Source organism: Anomaloglossus baeobatrachus, chromosome 5 (genome assembly GCF_048569485.1).
Source record: "Anomaloglossus baeobatrachus isolate aAnoBae1 chromosome 5, aAnoBae1.hap1, whole genome shotgun sequence".
Classification (NCBI taxonomy): Eukaryota; Metazoa; Chordata; class Amphibia; order Anura; family Aromobatidae; genus Anomaloglossus; species Anomaloglossus baeobatrachus.
The window spans coordinates 565431152-565456437 of NC_134357.1; the positions used below are offsets into that span (position 1 = coordinate 565431152).

At 46.2% G+C, this 25286-nt stretch overlaps 1 protein-coding gene across 1 annotated transcript; it reads right to left on the reverse strand.

Moving 5' to 3' along the window:
* Positions 1-141: 141 nt before the first annotated feature.
* Positions 142-25286, reverse strand: LOC142313034 (uncharacterized). The gene is made up of 4 exons (XM_075352021.1): positions 25241-25286; positions 12438-12535; positions 12150-12240; positions 142-2395 (listed from the first exon to the last, which is right to left on the reverse strand). The coding sequence occupies exons 1-4, from the start codon at positions 25284-25286 to the stop codon at positions 1509-1511; spliced, it is 1122 nt and encodes a 373-aa protein (XP_075208136.1). The 3' UTR covers positions 142-1508.

Here is a 25286-nt window from a genome sequence, read left to right on the forward strand (position 1 = left end):
TGATTGGGCACAGCTAACACCATTTTAGTTTTTACTGGGGTCAGTATTGGACCATCTTCTTTTTTAAATATTTATTAAAGTGTTTGTGAGGTCATAAAGAATAGATATTATTATTTATTATTATATTTATTCCATAGCACTTTACAAGTGAAAAGGGTATACATAAAAACCATTACAAAAACAGACTGGTACAGGAGAGAGGACCTGCCCATGAGGGCTCACAGTCTACAGGGAATGGGTGAGGGTACAATAGGTGAGGACAGAGATGGTTGCGCAGTGGTGTACTGGACTGAGGGTTATTGTAGGCTTGTTGGAAGAGGTGGGTCTTCAAATTCCTTTTGAAGCTTTGCATTGTAGGCGAGAGTCTGATATGCTGGGGTAGAGCGTTCCAGAGTATGGGGGAGGCGCGCGAGAAATCTTGTATGCGATTGTGGGAAGAGGAGATAAGAGAGGAGTAGAGGAGATTTTGTGAGGATCTGAGGTTGTGTGCAGGCAGGTACCGGGAGACTAGGTCACAGATATAAGGAGGAGAGAGGCTGGGGATGGCTTTGTATGTCATGGTTAGTGTTTTGAACGGAAGTCTTTGGGAAATGGGAAGCCAGTGAAGGGATTAACAGAGTGGTAAGGCCAGGGAATAATGAGGGGAGAGGTGGATTAATATGGAAACAGAGTTTAGGATAGATTGCAGAGGTGCAAGATTGTTAGAAGGGACGCCATAGAGCAGGAGGTTGCAGTAGTCGAGTAGTCATTTGCAAATGATACTGAGTTTACATCGAAGGAATGTAATGTAACTTTATTAAAGTAATCTCTACAGAGGAAATTGAGGAAGAGGGAGGCTTGGAATAAGAAAAAGCAAGTGAAGCTTGGTAGAGTAAATGTAAAGTCATGCATCTAGACCAAGGCAACAAGATGTTTTCAGAAGAATTCCATCACAAAACACGTTAGAAATGTTGCAATTTTTTCCCAACTCAAAGTGGCACAAAAATTGAGTGCCTGCATGTGTGCGGTGATGATGTGGGCGACAGCGCCTGCGTGTGTGCGGTGATGGGGGCAGCAGTGCCTGCGTGTGTGCGGTGATGATGGGGGCATCAGTGTCTGCGTGTGTGCGGTGATGATGGGGGTGGTGCCGATGTGTGAGCGGCACTACCACTCTCTCCATTTGGCATGAAGAAGGAAAAAAAAAAGTGATTTGTTTTTTTACCGGATCTGTCGCATCAGTTTTTACACAAACTGCGACGGATCCGTTGCACCAGGCACAAACCGGATTGTGCCGGATTGTGCCTGATGGCAAAAAAACGGATGTGTGAAACCAGACTAAATTCACAACATGAATATGGCCTCTGCCTTTTATTTGTAACATGACTTAATTTCTGATTAAGAGAATTTTATTTTAAAATAAAACATTTTCCACTTTCTAGGTATGAAAATGGCTTCTCACCTATGTGAGCCCTTTAATGTTTAACAAGAGTTGTTTTGAAAGAAAAGCATTTTCCACAATCTCCACATTATTATGGTTTCTTCCCTCTGTGAGTTTTTTGATGACTAACCAAATTTGATTTAGACACAAAACACTTCCTACAGTCTGAACATGTATATGGCTTCTCCCCTGTGTGAATTCTCTTATGTTTAACAAGACTTGATATCTGATTAAAACATTTCCCACAGTGTGAACAGGAAAATGGCTTCTCCCCTGTGTGAATTCTTTGATGATTAACAAGACATGCTAACCGATTAAAACATTTCCCACAGTGTGAACAGGAAAATGGCTTCTCCCCTGTGTGAGTTCTCTGATGTGTCACAAGACTTGATTTCCTTGTAAAACGCTTACCACATTCTGAACATGAAAATGGCTTCTCCCCTATGTGAGTTTTCCGATGGGTCATAAGACTTGATTTTTCTTTAAAACATTTCCCACACTCTACACATAAAAATGGCATCTCCCCTGTGTGAGCTCTCTGATGTGTAAGAAGATTTGATTTCTTTGCAAAATATTTCTCACATTCTGAACATGAAAATGGTTTCTCCCCTGTGTGAGTTCTCTGATGTGTAACAAGTTTTGATTTCGTTACAAAACACTTCCCACATTCTGGGCATGAATATGACTTCTCCCCTGTGTGGCTTCTCTTATGTACAACAAGGGTTGATTGACAATTGAAATATTTCCCACACTCTGAACATGAAAATATCTTAATTCCTTTGATAGTTATAACATCACTTCTGTTACTTTTATTTTCCTTAATACCCTGTGGATCAGATGATAGATCTTTGCTGTGATGCACTGAGGATACAGCAGGGATAAGAAAATGTTCTTCATTTGTGTCTTGTGGAACATCAACATCATATAATTGAAAATCTGAAGATGCCAGAAGTCCCTCTGATCTCCTAATACAGTCACCTGCCAAGAATAACACTTTTAGTACTTTTTCCATAATATAAACTTGGAAATAGTTTCCTTAAATTATGTATAATGTTCAATAAAATTGCAAGTCATGTTGCAAAATACGATAATTCTCTAATATGTTGGTGGTATTGTAACAGAAGACGACAGAGGAAGGACCACTAGATAGTGATATCAGGCCAACAGAGTCAGCTCTAGCAGTTTCCCAATTCAGTGTTGAATTCAGCATCTTCCTAGGTTCATGTCTCAGAGTGTTGGTCACCACTATTTAATAGTAAGACCCTCAGTGGAGAGTCATAAATGAGCCTTTCAGTCAGTACTATTAGGGGTGCCTGTCCGACACAATCCCTGACAGCCACATGCATTTTACTGCAGAACGGAGGAACAGTGTGATTATGTATGAAGAAGCTCTGATTTTGTAAAAACTGAAAAAACAAATTTGTAAACTGCTTTTCTCAAGTTGTTAAAAAAGTGGGTTAAGGAAGAAAGTGATCAATTTAATTTATCTGTAAATTGTCACCTCCAGAGCTGGACTCTAGCTCATTCTAACAACCAGGTGCAGAAAAATGCTGCTATACTGCGCCCAAAAAGCAAGGCAACCGACTCATGTAACCAACTAATAGGACACATGCAGGATACCTGCCGGGGGCTGGATGGATGCCTCTGTATATCAACATTTTTCCACACTGAATCTAATAAACCCTTATTTTTTTAACACCTTATGACCAAGGACGTACTGGTATGTCCTTGGTCGCTTCCCTCCGATGGCGAGCCCTTGGTATTCCTTGCACACCTCGGCTAATCTGATCAGCAGACATGTGTGGCTAACAGGTGCTGATCCACTTGCACCAGTTAACTTCTTAGATCTTGCTGTCAAACAATCACAGCACAATTTAAATTTGTGGGGACTGCCCTATTCCCCGCCGCCATCGGCGGCCCTGTGACGTGATCATGGGGTGCGAAAGTAGTGTCATGGTAGCGTGGAGTCAGCTGATGACCCCTGATGCTGCAATGCTGCTCTGATCAGCAGAAATCCACAGGCAATTGGACTGCAACTGAGGGAGTCGCGCTGTCAGCGGTGACGTCATTGAGGTAGTGTCGGGGTGTGCGGTGATGATGATGCATGCGGGAGTGCCGGGGTGTGTGCGGGGATGATGTGTGCGGGCCATCTTACCTACAGCCTGCATTTTCACAGTGAGCAGCAGAGCATGACTCCGGAGAGCAGTGAGGAGTGACAGATTTATGGCCAGAGGTGAAGACCCGGGAGCGGTGAGCACAGGGAAGTTAATTCTCCCTTAGCTGGCAACTGGTAACTGGCAGTCAGTGTGCAGCATATTAAGGGGCCGGCGGCTGTGTAGGAGACTTTAACCCATAGAGTGCTGGAGGGTCTGGAGTGTGTGCCTTGAAAAACAGGCCCTGCAGATTCTTCCTGACACATGAAAACAAATAAGTGGCACATATTGAAGTCCCCACGCTGCGCAGGCCTGCATCATCCTGAAAAATACACCCTGAGTGCTGTGCTGCCCTGGGACTCCCTTCATTCTTATTATCCACCATATAAGTGGCTGTTTTCCGGCTCTCTGGACGTGGTGAGGAAGTGGAGACAGACATATTACTAAATATACATTATAAAAGGCACAGATTCAGACGCACGGGGGCACGATAAGAGAGGGGTGCAGATTCAGCAAATCCCCAGTGTATCAATAGGAGTACCCCTAAACAAAGTGGAGCTATTGACAAACTTAAGGAGTTCGCAAGGGGTGGTCAGGCAGATGCCCCTAAAGGCAAGAGAAATGCCACCCCAAAAGGTCAGGCACTATTGGATGACGGGTCAGAGGATCAAGATGATTTAACCCTGAGGCAGGTGTATGAACAGCTTCTAGAAGCAATTTCTACAAGCAACAGCACCCTGACAGGGAAGATTGAGCAGGTACATTCAGAGGTGGGCCTCCTGCATCAGGACATGCAATCCCTGAGGGCCCGAACAGCGGAAGTCGAGACGCGAGTGTCTGAACTGGAGGATCAAACTGTAACACTCAAAACAAAAATGACCACAATGGCCGGATCGGCAAATGCATGGCGCCAGAAAGCAGACGATCTGGAGAACCGCATGCGTCGAAACAATATACAAATCATAGGACTGCCGGAGCGCTCGGAAGGTCAGCATCCGGAACAATTCCTGGAGGATTGGCTGAAATGTAATCTCGGAGAGCAGTTCTCCTCGACATTTGCAGTGGGGAGGGCGCGCAGAGTTCCAACGAGGCCTCCTATTCCAGGCGCGCCACCACGTCCCTTTTTAGCAAGGATGCTCAACTACAGAGATAGAGACAGCACTCCGTCTGGCCCGACAGAAGAGCCCACTCAAGTTCAATAATGCTGCGCTCTCGATCTTTCCGGACTTTTCGGTGGACCTCCAGAAACAGAGGGCCCACTTCATGGAGGTGAAAAAGAAATGAAGGGAGCGGAACATCATCTACTCTATGCTGTACCCTGCCCGACTTCGCATAGTGCATGAAGGGTCGTCTCTGTTTTTTACTACACCTGCTGAGGCTGAGGACTGGCTACAGGTACACCCGAAACCTAAGGGGCAGAAGCAATGAGATTACTTTCCTAGGTGACATTTTCTGTGCCCCCTGGCGACCCTCTTCTTCCATGGTTGCTTGAAGCCCCCTTTGGAGACAGATGGGACTTCCCCGTGCCTCGAGTGATGGAGGAATTGGCCAGGAATTGGTTCTTGTGAAATGGGAGCCATATCTTGTGCACCCTTATACCACCTATACCAGGACACTGTATTCAGTGGTGGTATCCCCATTGAAGTTTGAAATGTTTTACAGGACTTATCGGAAAGGTCCTGAAGTTCGATATTGGTTCTATATGTTTACAGCTGCAATTGCATTAACTTTATTTCTTTGCAATGACAGGCTTATTACTGTTGGAGGGTTAACCACACTTAATTGCAGGGCAGAAAGCGTCTTATACCTGGGATCCTGGTTCTATAAAAAGATCTATGTGATATGGGGTCAGAGCTAATATTTATGACCTGGAATGTCAGAGGCCTTAAAATCGCCCAAAAAACGTATTAAGGTATTCTCCCAAATTAAGCAAGTCAAGGCCCAACTGGTGGTACTGGTAGAGACTCACCTCACACAGGACACAGCCAGACTAGTAAACAAACCGTGGGTACAATGGTCGGCACATGCGTTCCACACCAGCTACTCCAGGGGTGTCTCTCTATTAGTCCATAGACATATCCGTTGGGAAGTGAAGGTGGTGAGGCGTGACCCAGAGGGGCGATTTGTGTTTATATATGCGTCTATAAACTCTAGAGATTATGTGCTGTTATGTATTTACAACCCCCCGCCAGCTCGCATCTCCATTCTTACTACAAGCACTGAGCTTTGCCCTCAATTATCCAGATGCGTATGTGTTTTGTATGGGGGATTTTAATCTTGTGATGAATGAGGAGCAGGACAGGTTTCGGATGGAAGGAGGGGGGACAACATTCGGCCACACACTTGACTGATTTGCAGCAATGCGGGGAGGGAGGTGGGTGGATTGACCTTTGGCGACTCCGGCATCCTAACACCCGAGAATATACATGTCATTCTTCTACTAGACGCACGCTGTCCTGACTGGATTATATTTTTGGGTAAAGCAATATCGCAACCTGGGTGGATGACGTGGTACACGGGGTCAGGGGCATATCAGATCACAGCCCAGTGATTCTTACTATGAAGACTAACCAAGGTGTTGGTAAACCCTTTTGGAGGTTAAACCCCTTTTGGCTGAAACTAATAGATCAAAGTGATAGAACTCTGACCCAAATAGAGGATTTCCTGGAAGCCCACCCTAAACCCCGGAATATTAACTTAGTGTGGGACATTCTTAAAGCCTACCTTAGAGGGTGTTTGTCTTCAACCATAACATATCTTAAAAGACTGACTAAAACTGAGGATGATATAGTAGAGGGTAGACTTAGGGACTCAGAGGCAATATATATATCGGCCCCAACCGATGGAAATAGGGCGGCATGGATGCAATCATATAGGTTATATATGCAGCACTTTGAGACCAAGTCCAAACGCAAATTGTTCTTTACCCGACAATCATATTTTGAGCTTGGAAATCAATCCAGTAAATTATTGGCATATATGGTTAGGCAACACAACAAGTCAAATACAATAATGGGTATATGGAGGATGAATGGCTCAATAGCTACATCCCCTGAAGATATTTTAGAGTGCTTTTGTGAATACTATAAAACCCTATACACTTTCAGAAATCCTCATGGAGTTCAAAGTTGCGTGAGATATTTGTCGGATTTGAAGTTTCCCACTTTGAGTGGATCACAACGGGAGTCTCTGGAGGCGAACATCACACTGGATGAAGTGATTACTGCCATCTCGGATATGGCTAGGGGGAAATCTCCGGGTCCAGATGGCCTTCCCATAGAATTCTATAGTAAATATTGTGACGTATTGGCCCCGATTCTTTTAGAGGTTTTCTCACATTTTTCAGCCGGCAACTCTCTACCTGCCTCCTTATATGAAGCACATATAGTCGTGCTGAGGAAGGAGGGTAAAGACCCATTAGACTGCGGTTCATACCTTCCTATATCCCTAGTTAATGTAATTACAAGATCTTTACCAAAATACTGGCGTCCAGGCTTAATTCAGTCATATTGAGTATAGTTCACCCAGCTCAAACCGGATTTATGCCTGGGAAAAACACCTCTATAAATATAAGACGGTTCCAGTCCATAGTGCAATATAGCACACTGGTCCAGGAGAATGAGTGGGCCTTGGCCTCGCTGGACGCGGCCAAGGCATTTGACTCGGTAGAATGGCCATTTTTATTTGCCTGCCTCCAGAGATTCGCCTTTGGGCCTAAATTCAGTAATTGGATTCATATGTTGTATAGGTCCCCGACAGCCAGGATACTAGTCAATGGTGCTATGTCTACACCCTTCTCATTGAATCGGGGCACAAGACAGGGATGCCCTCTGTCTCCAGCATTGTTTGCACTAGTTATTGAAGCTTTGGCAATTAGAATCCGCTCTCATCCACAGATCACTGGAATCACTATAGCCAACCGCACAGATCAAATAGGATTGTATGCGGATGACATGGTTGTCTTCTTAGATCGAGTGCAAGAGACTCTACTGGAGGTTATAGACAATATAGATAAATTTGGGGAGTTTTCGGGACTACGCATGAACTGGGATAAGTCGGCTTTGATGCCATTAATGCATGGGTCTGGAATTTCAATGGAGGGTAGGTCACCTTTGCAAGTGGTAACTAGCTTTAAATATCTGGGAATACACATACAGAAAGACCATACACTAGACCTTCAGACGAGTATAACACCACTTCTGGAGCACGTTAAACTTAAATATAACTTGTGGAGCAAGCTACCGCTGTCAGTGGTTGGCAGAATAAATGTAATCAAAATGATATTACTTCCAAAGCTTAGTTATACACTACAACATAGTGCAGTATCAGTACCCAAATCCTTCTTCTCAATGTTGAACTCACTTACTACCTCTTTCATAAGGGGGAAATCCAGACCCAAACTTCGGTTATCCATTTTACAGAGATCCAAAAGACTGGGAGGGATGGCTTTACCGGAGTTCTTCCTCTACTACCTCGCGGGACAGCTTAGGGCACTAGAGACTTGGATGCCTGGATGTTAGCTGCCAAACTCTGAGAGTCACTTGGCACACGCGGCTGGGACTGATTGTTTAGTGGGTTTTCTGGAATCAGATGGACTGAGAACACCACAGCAATTACCCCTCCTCAGGTTGGCAAGATTAGTCTGACGACAAGCCAAGAGGGTGGTACACTTCGAAGGGGTGGTGGCGGAACTCCCATTATGGGGGAATAGCCACTTCCATACTCTGAGAGATCACCCCTCGGCGCAATTCTGGGCCACTCACAGCGTCAGTGCATTAGGTGATCTTTTTGTCCCGGGAACCACAACCTTCAAGTCCTTTGAACAAGTCCAGATTGAATATAATGTTCCAAGATCACAGTTTTTTTAGATACCTGGAGATTCGCACAGCGATTCAATCCCACATACAGAAAATTGGAGTGAGGAAATTGATATCATCACTTCCTATAATAGGTATTCTAAAATCACAAGGACCTCGAGGCCTAATCTCAGCTATATATACTTACCTGTTGTCGGTGGGGGTGGAGTTGGACCCCTTGCCAGCCCAGGATAGATGGAAATCTCTAATTCCCTCTCTACAGGGAGAGGAATGGGAAGAGATATTGGAATCTCCGACTGCGGTATCCCCTTCGGTTAATAAGTTGATTCAATGCTACATTGTCCACCAGGCATACCTTACTCCAACTCGATTATTTAGTATGGGCCGTTCTCGTACATCGGAGTGCCCGAGGTGTCAATTTCATACATATGATTTGGAGCTGTCCCAATATATCTTCGTACTGGCGGGGAGTGACATCTCTGCTGGCATCGATTGTGTCGATTCCTGTTTTGTGTGACCCTTTGATATGCCTGTTTGGGGTGGTGGAGGAAGAGTCCGGGGATCATTACATGACAATATTCCTCAGAGAGGCATTGTTTCTGGCTAGGAAATTAATAGCTCTGAGGTGGATGGGAGATTCGAATCCAACTGTGCGGTCCTGGGTTAAACTAGTCAATGCAACCATAGTCTATGAGCGGGTGGTATATTATAATAGGGGGTGCCCGGGAAAATTTAACAAAATCTGGGGTTTGTGGAATTCTTCTCCAGACACACTTGCGGAGGTTTGAGGGAGATTATGTGGATAATGGTGGTTCCCGCTAGGTGTTGGGATATGAAACACTGTCCAATGGTATATTGAGGTATAATAATGCAATGTGGCTGTTGTTGTTCTTTCTTTCTTCCTTTTTCTCTTCCTCTTTCTATCTTGTTTTCAAAATATGGTCATGCTGATAGTTAGAGCTGTTCTTATGCTCAATATAAAATTAGATATATATGCAAATGATAATAAGTATGGATAATAACATTGTTCTATGTTAAGTGCTAAAGATATTATGGACTTTATATGACTGTTCATTGTTATATTTAAATATTACTATCTATATACTGAGCTATCTTTATATGGCAAATGTCAGTTGTACCATGTTTAAAATTGTTAATAAAACGAAGTTAAAAAAAAAAAAAAAGAAAAAAGATTCTCTGCTACGGACAAAATCTCCTGAGCTTCTTTCATTAGGGGAAGAGAACAAGTAGCCCTTGATGGTTCAAATAGGGCATTGCAATCCTGTTGTCAGACATAAGACTGACATGGCAACCCTATAAATAAGGTAGAAACTGTCTGAAGGCTCATCCTACCACTCATAGCTGCCTCATATTGGAAGAACTCCGACTCTCGTGATGACTCCACCTCCCTTGGGTTGTGGTTTCTCAGGTGCTCCCCCCACCCATAGGCGTTCGCATCCGTAGTGATGGTTTCTGTTATCTGAATTACCCAAGGAACCCCGACAGAGATTCGCTGTGTCTGGCCCAGCCAGTTCTTAAGCCAGAGTGCTCTCCTGGCAGAGTTGGACAATGCTGCAGATTTTGCCGAATGCCTAATGGAGTCTGCAGACGCATCTGCTAGGAAGGCCACTGCACCCTTCATAAGAGGTAGGGAGGAAAGAATCTGATGTCTGGGTGTGTTATCCTTCACCTGGGCCGCTAACTGTTGCAGCCATACCATGAGGGATCTGGCCACACAGGTACCAGCAACAGCTGGTCTCAGGGAACCTGCAGACGCCTCCCAAAAGCCTTTTAGAAAACCATCTGCCTTCCTATCCAAGTGATTCTTTAAGGGAGCCAAGATCCTCAAATGGAAGGGAAGATTTTCTAGCCATCTTAGCTACAGCTAAGTCAATCCTTGGGCTTCTGTACCAGCAAGCGGCTTCTGAAGGCAGACGACAGTGCAGCTCTTCTGTTGGGCTTGTTCCACTGCTCCTCTACCACCAGTTTAATCCGGTGACTAACAGGAAAGGAACGTCTCTTCTTACGCTCCAGGCCTCCGAACATAAGGTCCTCTAGGGACTCGGGCTCACGAGTGTCCACCAGACCCATCGTGGATCTAACTGCCTTAATCAACCGGTTAACCTCAGTCTGTGGGAAACAAGGCCTTCCTTCCAGCCCTTCTGAAGCTGACGACAATGAAGGTGACGAGCAGATGGAAGTTGATTCTCCTTCCGACTCAGAAGATTTCTCTGAGACTGTCCTGAGATACAACCCTCTGAGACCCTTTTGGATGTAAGGGAAACATGACTTTAAGCGACTCCTAAAGATCAGTTTTTATCATAGTCCTCAGACTAAAAACGAAATCCGGGGCCTCCTCTCTGACTCCAAAATGCAATTCCTACACAATTTCGTCTCTGCCCCAGGTGGTAACGGGGACTTACACAGAAGACACTCTCTATTTTTAGTTTTGCCCAACCTCTTCCGGTGAATTTCATACAATATATGAAAAAAATAAGGAAAAAAGGGACCCCATTAGCAGGAGGAACCAAAGTTCACTTACCATCTGCAGAGACAAAAAGGAAGGTACCGGATCCAAAGCCTGCACCAAGTCACAGGATTTCCTCTTGGAACTTCTAGAACTCTGGCTGGCGCGGGAGTCCCCTGGCCATTTGTGGTGCTTCTGCTTTGGCTGCTGGGCAGACTGCAGTAGCGACTGGTCCCGCTATGGCGACTGGTCATGCTGTGCCGACTGGCGCTGTAATGGCGACTGGCGCAGCTGTTGCGGCTGGTCCTCTATTGCTGGAGGAGGGCAAAAGCGCCACTTACCCCAGCTGCAGTCTTTTTATCTGAAGCCTTGGATTTTATGCATGGGCGCCGCCATCTTGTGCGTCCCGCACATGTGCAGATGCTGAGGCCGGTCACTTGTGTATGATGTCACCCGGCTGCGAATGCAGACATCAGCACAGGCCAGCCAGAACTACCTATGGCACACTTGAACTGCTGGCCACATAGACGCCCGGCGGGTGCGCAACCTGGACTGCGTCTTCACACATCTTCATCCGGCGCGCTCCAACCATAGCTAGGCCCGTAGGCTGCCAACTGGTGCACAGACCCGCACAACGCTGGGCAGAGGGACCTCCTGGAGCCTCCATGCCCACACTCATCACCGCAGGGGGAGCCAGCCCTGAGTGGACGCTTCCGAGGATGAGCTCCAGCGCCACAGCAGGTAAGCTGTTTTTTCAGCGCCGGTTCACCACGGGACACCGCCATCTTCACCAGCTGAGAACAAAGCCGGTACTGGGTCTGCCATCTTGGGACAGGAAACCGAACTGATGCAGTGGAGTGGTACCAGCCTTTTATTTCAGTGGGTTTCCTGTCCTAAGATGGGTGGACCTCTCTCTCTGGTCTTGCTGTCATGGGGGAAGGGAAAATAATAAACATTACTGAGTTTTGGGAGAGGGGATCATATACACCGAGCCTGATCAAACACTCCCAGAATCTGAGATTGGCGAGCCTTTATCGAGCAGGATCGCTCAGCTCTACCTATTAGTGCTGTAATCCACTAATATACAAGGTATCAATGATTGAACAGTATAAATAATATGGTACATGTACATTTTACTATAAACTGCACCTTCCCCATGTCTAGGATGTACGGGAAACCTCTTACACCTTATCTTTAGGATAATAAGTTTTGTTCCTTCTTCTTAGTCCCACATTGTAGCAGCTGCTGAATGAGAAGAATCTGTGACTTCTCTGCATTTAGTGGTCACTACTCACCTGGGCGGTTATCTGTAGGAATCTCCTCTTTACTCCGCTCATCACCCCTCACATATGTCTCTGTAGTATTAATATGGGGCAGATCTTCCCCCTGAAACAAATATTGTAAAAGTCACAGACAGATGGAGAAGTCCCATCTATGATCAGCTCTAATCCTGCCATCTCCACCGCTCTCATTACACAAGTATAACACATATAATACTGGAGGATAAAACAAGACTGAGCACAAGACCTTCACAGCCGTCTACACATCATAGGGAGATTTCATGGCACCTTCTCTCCATCTACCTGATGATCCTGAGGAACATCGGGGTCTTCTTGTTTACAGTCCTGTGGGAGAAGAGGACGGGGACATCTCTCTGGTGTTGTCCTCTTACTGGATAGACCTGGAGGAGACACATACAGGGACTGAATTCATTCCTTACATACAGATAATTATAGGCCGTGTGTATTTAGTCCTGTCTATTACCTGGTGATGTGAGGGGCCGGGGAACCTCCATCATGACGTCCTTGTACAGATCTTTGTGTCCTTCTAAATACTCCCACTCCTCCATGGAGAAATAGACGGTGACGTCCTGACACCTTATAGGAACCTGACACATACAATGATACCGTCACCCCCGATCCCTTCATAGCGTTACTGTATAATGTCCCAGCATTCCCAGCAGTGTCACCTCTCCAGTCAGCAGCTCAATCATCTTGTAGGTGAGTTCTAGGATCTTCTGGTCATTGATGTCCTCATGTATCGGGGGGTGAGGTGGAGGCCCCGTGATTGGGCTCAGGGGTCTTCCCCATCCCTCAGACACAGGGGCCTGACAGCGCTCACTAGAGGTCTTCTTCACTACTGTGTAATCCTGGATATGGAGAGACACAGTAAGAAATCTCACTCCAGACATTTCCAGAGTCCTCACCTCTCCAGTTCTGTCCATCTGTTATTCCCATAGATAAGAATGATGTAATGTGACGTCATCAGAATCTCTCACCTCTCCAGTAAGCCGGAAGAGGATCTCTAGGGTGAGGTGTAATATCCTCTCCGCCATCTTGTCCCTGTCCATATCCATCCTTCACGGGGCAATCAGGAGAATTCTTTTCTATAGAGCGATTGTTCTCCCCCAGCATCTAATGTGTATGGAGCCTGAGCCCAGTAATGGGGAATCTCCACACACCTCCACCTGCAGAGCCGCACACTAGATATATGGCTGCTCTGTGCTTCCAGGACCTGTGATGATGTCACATGGAGGGGAGGAGTCAGGGGTCACATGATCAGCTCCTCAGTGTATGCAAGACTCTGCTGTGCTGGGTGTCATGGTGCTGGATGAGGGGAAGGTTATGTGTGAATGTAGCAGAGCCGTGTGTGTGTGTGTGTGTGTATGATGTGAACGGAGTGGAGTCGTTTGTGTATGATATATACAGATCAATCCCGTGTGTGTACGAGATGTATGGAGCAGAGCCGTGTGAGTATGACCTGTTAGGCCTTTGACCTCTTGAAGCTGAAGGAATGCGCCACTCTGCCCTGCACACGGTGATGTTATACGGAGCTGTCTGGACGCTCTGCTCTCACAGCTTATTGCTCCTCTCTGGTGTTTCCGCACTGTAAGGCCTGAGGCCTCGATCAGAGACATCACCCCCTCCCCTCCCCCTCCTCAATGTTCTCCTCTGTGTAGAGCCGCCTCATTGCTTTCACCATTTCTCTATTCCCTCAGAACTACAAGTCTTCCCGCATAAAACAAGCCCTCGTACGGCTGTGCTGGGGGAGAATATAAAGGTAAGTGGTGAGATATACAGGAAATAATGGATACAGTATATAGATGATGCTCCTACGTCAGGTAAGTACAGAGGGGTTACTTTGTCTCATTAATGGCCCCAGCGCTGCACAATATCCAGTCCTGGACAATTCATTATAATAATCTTTATTTTTATTTAGCGCTATTAATTCCGCAGTGCCTTCCATATATCAGTAACACTGTCCCCATCGGGGTGTTGAGGGTAAGAATTGAGTAAACTGAAATACTTAATTCAGCCATTTCATAGACTCAAATCTATAGTTTAGTTGATGTAGCCTAACATATATTTATGAATGCTTTTGTTTCTTACTAACACATATATATGTATATTCAGTGATTTTGCTTAATAGAAAATGGTAGCACATTTAATTCAAGGATGGCACCTGCATCGTGGACAACGCCTAAGGTGATAAGGAGATTGAAAACACGCAAAGTTTGGAACAACCAATCCAGTAGAGACTATGCAAGTTGCTACACGCCCTGAGCCCGACCTGTGATATTTGATTGGACTATATATTTTGTCTACACCCTTTCCTTATCTAGAACTATAAAGTTTTCTGAACAATAAACTGAGACAGATTCTCTGGCATCTGTCATGGAGTACGCTCATAACTGACTCGTAGTCTGTTATTTAATTCTCGAAGTGCACACATGACAATATAATCTGAACACGGCAGTCAGACCTTAAAGGACCCGTCACACTAAGCAACATCGCTAGCAACATCGCTGCTAACGAACAACTTTTGTGACGTTGCTAGCGATGTTGCTGTGTGTGACATCCAGCAACAACCTGGCCCCTGCTGTGAGGTCGTTGGTTGTTGCTGAATGTCCTGGGCCATTTTTTAGTTGTTGCTGTCCCGCTGTGAAGCGCAGATCGCTGTGTGTGACAGCGAGACAGCAACAACTAAATGTGCAGGCAGCAGGAGCCGGCTTCTGCGGAGGCTGGTAACCACAGTAAACATCGGGTAACCAAGAAGCCCTGTCCTTGGTTACCTGATATTTACCTTTGTTACCAGCCTCCGCCGCTCTCACTGTCAGTGCCGGCTCCTGCTCTGTGCACATTTAGCTGCAGGACACATCGGGTTAATTAACCCGATGTGTGCTGTAACTAGGAGAGCAAGGAGCCAGCGCTAAGCATTGTGCGCTGCTCCCTGCTCTGTGCACATGTAGCTGCAGCACACATCGGGTAATTAACCCGATGTGTGCTGTAACTAGGAGAGCAGGGAGCCAGCGCTAAGCAGTGTGCGCTGCTCCCTGCTCTGTGCACATGTAGCTGCAGCACACATCGGGTAATTAACCCGATGTGTGCTGTAACTAGGAGAGCAGGGAGCCAGCGCTCAGTGTGCGCTGCTCCCTGCTCTCTGCACGTGTAGCTGCGTGCGCTGGTAACCAAGGTAAATATCGGGTTGGTTACCCGATATTTACCTTAGTTACCAAGCGCAGCATCTTCCACGCGGCGCTGGGGGCTGGTCACTGGTTGCTGGTGAGCTCACCAGCAACTCGTGTAGCGACGCTCCAGCGATCCCTGCTAGGTCAGGTTGCTTGTGGGATCGCTGGAGCGTCGCAGTGTGACATCTCACCAGCAACCTCCTAGCAACTTACCAGCGATCCCTATCGTTGTTGGGATCGCTGGTAAGTTGCTTAGTGTGACTGGACCTTTAAGCTGGGTTTACACACTGCAACATCTCAAATGACATCGCTGTAACGTCACCGGTTTTGTGACGCAATAGCGATGTTGTTTGCGATGTTGCAGTGTGTGAAACCTATCAGCGACCCGGCCCCTGCTGTGAAGTTGTAATCGTTACAAATCGTTCAGGACCATTCCTAGGTCCTTTGTTTCCCGCTGTGCAGCATGCATCGCTGGAAAGTTTCAGTGTGTGAAAGACTTTGCAGAGACTTTGTTAGCAACTTCCCTTTCAAAAGGCTGCTTATCAACGTCCCCAACAACCAGCTAGGTCGCTCTGCAGGTCTGGATCGCTGTTGAGTTGTTGGCCAGGTTTGCCTGTTTGACAGCTCACCAGCGACTTAGCAGAGACTTAGGGAGGTCGCTGTTACGTCAGAAAACCGGTGACGTTACAGCGATGTCCTTTGCGATGTTGCAGTGTGTAAACCCAGCTTTAGAGACCCATTGTAGTCTCATCTCAACAGGGGCTCACAATCTAAATCCCCTATCAGTCTTTGGAGTGTTGGAGAATCCCAGAGGAAACCCAGGCAAACAAGGGAAGAACATACAAACTCCTTGCAGATGTTGTTTTTGGTTGGATTTGAACTCAGGACCCCTGTGCTGCAAGACTACAATGATAACCACTGAGCCACCTGAGGAGCAGCCAGCTGGTGCACAGTGATACCTGTTATTTTTCTACGCGTAAACCATTTTTGGGGCCGATGTGCCGTCCCCCCCAGACACACACCAGAGTTTGTCCCCCCAGACACACAGCGGAGCTTGTCGCCCCAGACACACACCGGAGTTTGTCCCCCCCCAGACACACACCGGAGCTTGTCCCCCCCAGACACACACCGGAGCTTGTCCTCCCCAGACACACACCAGAGCTTGTCCCCCCCCAGACACACACCAGAGCTTGTCCCCCCCCAGACACACACCGGAGCTTGTCCCCCCCAGACACATACCGGAGCTTGTCCCCCCCAGACACACAGCGGAGCTTGTCCCCCCCAGACACACACCGGAGCTTGTCTTCCCCAGACACACACCGGAGTTTGTCCCCCCCCAGACACACACCGGAGTTTGTCCCCCCCCAGACACACACCGGAGCTTGTCCCCCCCAGACACACACCGGAGCTTGTCCTCCCCAGACACACACCAGAGCTTGTCCCCCCCCAGACACACACCAGAGCTTGTCCCCCCCCAGACACACACCGGAGCTTGTCCCCCCCAGACACATACCGGAGCTTGTCCCCCCCCAGACATACCGGAGCTTGTCCACCCCAGACACACACTGGAGTTTGTCTTCCCCCAGATACACACTGGAGTTTGTCCCCCCCAGACACACACTGGAGTTTGTCCCCCAGACACACACCGGAGCTTGTCCCCCCCAGACACACACCGGAGCTTGTCCCCCCCAGACACATACCGGAGCTTGTCCACCCCAGACACACACTGGAGCTTGTCCACCCCAGACACACACTGGAGCTTGTTCCCGCAGACACACACCGGAGCTTGTCCCCCCCAGACACACACCTGAGCTTGTCCCCCCCAGAAACACAATGGAGCTTGTCTGGGGGCTGTGCTCCGATGGATGGACAGGTGACGGGAAGTAGAGGCAATTCTGTTATCTTCCATCTACCTTGTTGGTTACTGCTTTTAGTATTATTGTCTGCACTTTGTTACTTATTTGATGCTGTATGCCTTATTTATACTTTACCCCCTTAATTTTGAACTGTAATTTTGATAACTCTTTTTATTGTTATTTCACCATCTTCTGCCTGGTACTGCCCCGGTGTCATCTACTGGTCATTGTAGTTGTCGCGGGCGGAGAGGACGCAACTGCGCTGCGCTCGCTAACGCTCGGGTCCGGCGCTGCTGCGACTGCTCGGTGGCTCTAGCGGTGGGCCGGATCCAGGGACTCGAGCGGCGCTCCTCGCCCGTGAGTGAAAGGGGTGGTTGGTTTGGGGGATTTAGTCCGTAACGCCACCCACGGGTCATGGTGAAGATGGGCACCACCGCTGCTGATGACGGGGATCCCGGGAGCGATGGTAGGGAGCAGCTGGGATGTTGTTTTCCCCCTCCGTGGGTAGGGGTCGGTGGTCCCGGGGCCCGAGGATGAGACGGGGAGGCAGGGTTGGTGAGGTGCAGCGTCGCAGGGACAGCGCGGGGCGGTGCCGGATGGCACGGGTGTATTCACTCAGCAGGAAAGGTACAAAGTCCTCGGTAAACCAAATGGCTGGATGGACGAGTCCCGCAGCCGGCTGCAGTGTCTCTCCCCGGACAGGTGATGGCGGCTGTCTTTCCCTGCACCTTGATGTTCTCCTTTGACTACTGTGGATCCCCAACGGTAGTCCGCTCCCCGGCGTATGGGTATCGGAGGAGCCCGTTTGCCCGCAGGCGCTGGCCCTTGGGTTTCTAGCCTTAGGCGGTAGCTGTATACCCTCACGGTGTGGGCGGTTGCCTTCAATCGGGACTCTTGCTGTTATGAAACCTTTGGGGTTCCAGTCACATTCGGATCTGACTATTGTCGGCGGCTCCAAGCCTGGTCGGGATCCGATGGCCCTGCCTGTGTGTGCTAGCTTCACTTCGCTCCCCGGTCGGTACCGGCGGGCCGTCGCCCAACCCCGGTCGAACGGTTCCGCGTTGCTCCACCACTCCTGCAGACGGCCACCACCGTCTGCCAACCTTGCTGTCAGTGCCTGGGCCACAAACCCAGACACCCAAGTGCTCACTCCTCACTCTTCACTGCTCAACTCTATCTGACACTTTTCCCGCCTCCAGGACTGTGAACTCCTCGGTGGGTGGGGCCAACTGCTTGGCTCCGCCCCACCTGGTGTGGACATCAGACCCTGGAGGGAGGCAACAAGGATTTTGTGTTTGGCTGGTGTCCCTGTCTAATGGGGGTGGGGTGTTTTGTGTGTTATCTGTTACGACCTGGCTAGGCCAGGGCGCCACAATTGTTTTACATCTTCCCTGTCATATACTGTTTTTATCTATAACTTTTTAACTTTTTCAGTAAAGATTGTTTTTAATTTACCCTTTGATAATGTAAATAAGATGAGATTTCTTCAACAAACAAACATACACAAAATCTAAAAGTACTGACCGAAAACACACCAAAGGTCATCAATCTTTCACAGCATACTTTTTCTGTCAACAAGTCTTACTTTCTCATCCAGTATGTGTTTTGATCCTTTTCAGCTATAAAATACTTAAACATTTTTCCTAGGTGGATCCTGTTCAAGAAATGGTACCACAACAAGGAGATATGGAAAAATTCCCCACGCTCAATGAAGAGGCACTGTTACTAGTTCTAGAGGAACTGGCTACCAAACACAAGAATCCTGACCTAGCTAAGATCCCTACATTGATCTGGCAGAAATAAATAAAAATTCCACCGTTATCCCTATATCCAAATGTTCAAATATTTATACAGTTGGTGTCCAATGACTTTGAAAAAAATACCATGATTTATTTATGGGGATAACCTAACCCCACAGGAACACACGAGTCTTAAACGTCTTAAAAATATCAAAGACATGATATAGAAGTTGACGGATAAAGCGGGTAACATTGTATTGAGGCCGTGTAAAATATATGAGACTGAGGCCTATTAAAAGATCAGTCTTGTTACAAGAAACTCACGTTGAACCCTCTAACATCCTACAGGGAAGAATTAGGCTATGTGCACACGCTGCGTTTTCTTACCGTGTTTTTGCTGTGCGTTTTTGGGCTCAAAACTTCATGCGTTGTGCTTCCCCAGCAAAGTCTATGACTTTTCATTTTTGCTGTCCGTACACAGCTTTTTTTTGGCTGCATTTTTGAGCTGTGAAAAAAAAAATGGACATGTCAAAACGCAGCAAAACGCAATAATAATAAAAAACGCTGCGTTTTTGCCGCAGGTGCGTTTTTGCAGCCAAAAACGCACAAAAACAAAGCGTCAAACAAACGGAGCGTGCGCACATAGCCTTATGCAAAATACTCCTATCTGCCACAGAAATTCATTACACAGGAAATATGTGAACTGCTGATGACTAAGGAACCATCCATTCCGACACTTTACCTGTTACCAAAAGTCCACAGGAGCCAACAAATACTACTAGATAGGCCAATAATTTTAGGTGTGGGTGAAAGGAAAATATTTTGTGTATGACTTACTTCACACCTGAAGAAAGTGGTTTAATTCTCTAACTTTTACTTACAATTTTTTCACTTTTAATGGGTTCTTCTACCTGCAGCTCCAGGGAACAGTCATGGGAGCAGCTTGTGCACCTGCATATGTCAACTTCTTCCTGGGGCTGTAGGAGAGGAGCCTATGCTCGCTAGATCAGAACTCACCAATAGATCAGGTAATTTTATTGGACCTGGTACATTGATGATGTGTTTTTGATTTGGTGAGGTACATCGGAGGAGTTACACCCGTTTTTTTCAGGAATTCAATTCCAATGGGCTGAATATACATCTCTTATACAAATCTGATTATCATCAAACTGACATCCTGGATGTGCTCATCAAGAGAGACAATAACAGTTTCCAACATTCTGACATCTTTCACAAAGAAACACCTGTCTGTTTTTATTCCAAAAATTGCTTTTTATATCCCACCTGTTTTTTACTGTATCAATTTTTGATATGTGGGTTCATATCTATCATTATGTTGTTTAGTAATTTTGTGTTGATTGATACTATTTCTATATATTTTTGTATTTTGCTTGCTCCTTTCTCTTCACTTAGTGTCCCCTATAATAACATTATTGCCAGTACTTTCTTGTTGGTATGTTACATGCAGATTTGCCGCTATTGCTTCTGTTATCAGCCATTTTATCTATGCACTACCCCTCCATTAGGTGCAATATGCTATTAAACAGAAATGGGCCATGGAGGCACTGGCCTTGACAGCAGGAGCTTGGCTCTCAATGACGTCAAGTGTTGTGAATATCATCAGTGATGGTGCTGTTCCCAGGAGTGTTTCTGGCTTCCCTCTGGTGGCTAGTGCTGGTAGTGAGTCTGATTCTGCATCTGTCGCTCAGACAGGTATTGGAGATGACTGCTGTTTCAGGTAGCCTATGGAGTCCAGCCTGGGGGGATATAGTAAGGCAGTCTCTGTGTAACCTTTGCCAGTGATAATTGTTTCTGCTTTATGTGAAGATGTCCTGAATTTTGTACTCCAGCCTTTAGGCTGTTGCCTTTCCCTTTTAGGTATTTATTTTACCTTTTGTGCGCCTTTTCGGATTCTCCAGGAATGTTTTCTACAGCGGATTTTAGTTCCTTTGGATCAGTTTTGTTCCCATGTCATCCTGAGTCTGCAGCTATGCCTGATAAGTATTTTGTTCTCTTATTCTGGGCTTGGTTAAAGGCTGAATTTGCACTGAAGGGCTTTTCTGCCTAATCTATGTGTTTTTTTAAATCAGTGTTTGAGAATATTCCATTTTGTTTCTTGCTGATGAATAAGTGTTCATCCTGCACAATTTTTGGAGGGCAATTTATTCCCAGCCAGAAAGGGAGTTTTTACTCCCTGTTTGATCTGATGTTTTGTATTTATGTTATTTAAATGTATTTGCACAAGAGTTCCTGATATAGTGGGAGAAAAGATCGTGTGATCTTTAAGGGAATTTGTGATTATCAGGTGCTGGTATTTTTCAGGGTTTTAACTGGCTGCAACCAGCAATCCATCCTATACTTTTGTATCTAGCTGGCAGAGCCTCACTTTGCTTATTTCTATATCTACCATCTGTGTGTTGTTTATTTCTTACATCACCGTGGTTATATGTTGGGGGCTTTGACTTTCTTTTGGAACAAAACAAGAAGGCCTGCGGAGACACCATCACGTGTTTCTCAACGCTGGCAGGAAACTAGCCAGGTCTTTCACCGGGAAGGAACAACCACGGGAAGGGCAGTCTCCAGTCAAGGAGACCACCTATGCCAAACATGGTATCCATCCACAGACAGCCGTTTCGGGGTATTTGCCCCTCATCAGTGTGGAGTAGGAATCTGGCTAGTGGGACATTGCCTAGTAAAAGACTATGTGAGCAAGGATGGTTGACCTTAGGGAGATCAACATCCACCACTGCGGAGGCACCATCACGTGTTTCTCAACGCAGTGATTCTAGAGCAATGCCCCCTGGGAAATATTCAAAACAAGAAGGCCTGCGGAGACACCATCACGTGTTTCTCAACGCTGGCAGGAAACTAGCCAGGTCTTTCACCGGGAAGGAACAACCACGGGAAGGGCAGTCTCCAGTCAAGGAGACCACCTATGCCAAACATGGTATCCATCCACAGACAGCCGTTTCGGGGTATTTGCCCCTCATCAGTGTGGAGTAGGAATCTGGCTAGTGGGACATTGCCTAGTAAAAGACTATGTGAGCAAGGATGGTTGACCTTAGGGAGATCAACATCCACCACTGCGGAGACACCATCACGTGTTTCTCAACGCAGTGATTCTAGAGCAATGCCCCCTCGGAAATATTCAAAACAAGAAGGCCTGCGGAGACACCATCACGTGTTTCTCAACGCTGGCAGGAAACTAGCCAGGTCTTTCACCGGGAAGGAACAACCACGGGAAGGGCAGTCTCCAGTCAAGGAGACCACCTATGCCAAACATGGTATCCATCCACAGACAGCCGTTTCGGGGTATTTGCCCCTCATCAGTGTGGAGTAGGAATCTGGCTAGTGGGACATTGCCTGGTAAATGACTTTCTTTTGGGGCTGCTCTGAGGCAAGTCAGGATTCCTTATTCCATCTTTGAGGTTGGCTAGTTCTCTGGCGGTGACGATGCATCTAGGTTTGTTAGGAACGCTCCACCGCTACTTCTAGTTGTATTTGTTTAGTCAGCGGATTGGAGCCAGCTAAGTTTCCAACTACTCTTGTCTTGTCTAATTATCATCAACCATTTTATGGAATTTTTGGAAGATCTTTTGCGGTCTCTGGACCATAACAGTCAAGCTTCTGGCGGTGATCATGCGGGAACAGCTTCTGTGTAAGTTTGTCATTCTGCAGGAATTCCTCCTCGACCCTGACATAAACTTATGTCAAACATCACAAAAGGGTTAATCAACCTCCTTGAGAAGAGAATTTTTCATTTACAAATAACGATTGAAAAAATGTTAAGTATTAATGTTTTATGTAAAATATAAATAGAATTTTTAATGGTATAAAATATGAAAAATGATTTTGATATTTTCAACTTTTAGACAGTAGGTAGAGCAGCTGCTGAAAATTTTCATGAAAACCTTGTGTACTGGTAGCTGGTATTATGACTGAAGCAAGTGTGAACGGGATCTACTCATGTGTGTGACCTCACTCCTCTTCTCACTTTCTGGGCATTTGCAAAAGGATAGAGAAAAACTAAGTTTAGAATCACAATGAAGAGAGATTTTGTTGGTGACTGAAATGTGATATTGAGATGGGACAGTGTCACCGAGGACGGCTGGCAGTGTTGATTCTCTAAGTTGGTGCTGAGCTGCTCACTGGTCTTCACAGAGATCTGAGAGGAGCAGTCATATCATTGTGGCTGCAGTACTCAATTTTCAGTAATTACACAGTTCAGCAGTTTCATACATGATAGGGTTAGATTCACAGCTCAGCAGCCAGTATAACATACGATAGGACTAAATATATGGACTTAACACACAATGATAGTAAAAGATACTCAGACTATGTCTAACATGATAGGATTAGATACAGAGCTCAACAGAATATCACACATGAAATGATTTCATACATGGCTCTGTCAATTTAATATCACAATATAGGTTTAGATACATGGCTCAGCAGAAAGTATCTCACATGACAGGATTAGGTACACGGACTGCAAGCTTATTGTTTCTTTTTACTGCACTCTGCACACTGACTGAGCTCTCTTATACCGGTGTAAAGCCTCATTCAGATGTCTGTTACATGGATGTGTGAATGAGGCTTTACACTAACACAGCAGAGTTCAGTCTGTGTTCAGAGCACAGAAAGAAGGTTGTTGTATTTACCAACAAAGGTCACAAATATTAAATGCACTGCAGGATGCAGCATCCCTATAATAAGGTGTAGGCAGCACAGGTGCAAAATACTGATGAAACAACCGCTCACACACCGACCAGTTTCAGAGTGGGTTGATGCCCAGTATTTTAAATGCACATGGATAAGGCCCTATAGGGCGCCAGTCACAAAGTTAAGTTTAATGCACAGTGACTGGTTTACATCCTTTTATTGTTGTCTATACTGTTCTATCAGGTGAGATGTTCAGCCCTATATATCTGCACCCCAATCTATGGCATTGTTCTTCCTGAGCTTACAAGTTGAGTTCTCATATCTGGACGCAGTGAGGGAGAGGAGCATTCAATTAGAACCGACAGTGTTACGATTAGGGCTCACTCACACTGGAGATGATTCTCTCTTCCGAGAAAATGGATTGAATATCCAAATGACACGCGCTCAAACTCTGCTGCAAGTGTGAGCCGAGTGTCATTTTGCTGTAATCTGATTCATGTGAGAATGGGAGCACAGGTGAGGAAAAGATGGAGAGCTTAATTTCTCCATCCCTTTAATTGTCAGATGACATCCGAGTGCAAGCTAATGTTTTACCTTGAACTTGTATGAGTGCACTTCATATTATATACACTGCCAATTGCAGCATGCAGCACTGCCCCATAATATAACATTGGAGCGAGTGCTATCCGATAAACCATGTATGCTAGTGTGAGTGTACCCTAAGAGAGGGTTTGCAATGTGACACAGCTACGCATTTCCCTTATATGAAAAATGTGATTCATCTGTGTTCTAAATTCAGTATTCTCAAATCATGCAGGAGGTTAGACCAGGGGATCAGAGCTGTATCCTTACATCTCACACACTGAGAAATCTAAGCTATGATGGGAAGTGTTCGCTTGGTAGAATGTTGCTGCCTGCTTTTGATTGGGCAGCTCATACATGCAGAAGTACAAGCCCCCAGCGAAAAGTAACTAATACTCACTTACAAATTAAAAAGTTGACTCATTATGTGCCAATCCTTACTATGCATTGCAAAAGTTTTCAACCCCTTTGCATTTTTTTGTGTTTTGTGACTTTACAACCTGGAATGTCACAGTTTAAGTGATTGTATCTGTTCATGTAAAGAACATGCCTACAACTGTAAACACTTGGTTTTCATTTTATCGTAAAGCAAACAAATAGGATAAAATAACTGAAAACTTCAGTGTGCGTAACTATTTATCCCCCTAAAGTCGGTACTTTCAAGAGCCTCCTTTTGCAACAATTACGGTACACCTTGTAACAATGCTACTCACTCGGCTGCGGGTTGAGGTAAGGACAGGAACGGTTTCATTAGAAAAAGTCCAGCAGGTTTATTTTGAAAGTCCCATAACCTGCTTCAGGGGAAAACATAAAGCAAGCCCTTTCGGCCACAAAGGTATAAAACAAAAAAACCCAATAAGTCCGTGTCACTGCGGGCATAAACAGTCCTCTTTCACACAGAGCTCCTCTCTGTTAAGGTCCAGCAATCTCCCAACCCAGACACACTATGAAACTCCTGGTCTCTTTTTATATCTACAACCACACCCAAACGTGGAGGTATGTGAGCAGCCAGACCCGCCCATCTCTCCGGCTGCTCGTAAATCCAGCCCTGTTATGCCCTAATATTCTCCCAGCACTACCTGTACTGGAGTTTACTCCCGGGCTTACATCACAGAGGATAACCAT

Bases quoted from the DNA above. Each gene is read 5' to 3' on its own strand.
- LOC142313034 (XM_075352021.1), bottom strand. From the start codon at position 25,286: ATGGTTATCCTCTGTGATGTAAGCCCGGGAGTAAACTCCAGTACAG. The intron at 12,536-25,240 runs GTAGTGCTGGGA...TGTCTCCTCCAG, and splicing joins GGGAGTAAACTCCAGTACAG to GTCTATCCAGTAAGAGGACA. The intron at 12,241-12,437 runs GTAGATGGAGAG...TATTTGTTTCAG, and splicing joins ATGTTCCTCAGGATCATCAG to GGGGAAGATCTGCCCCATAT.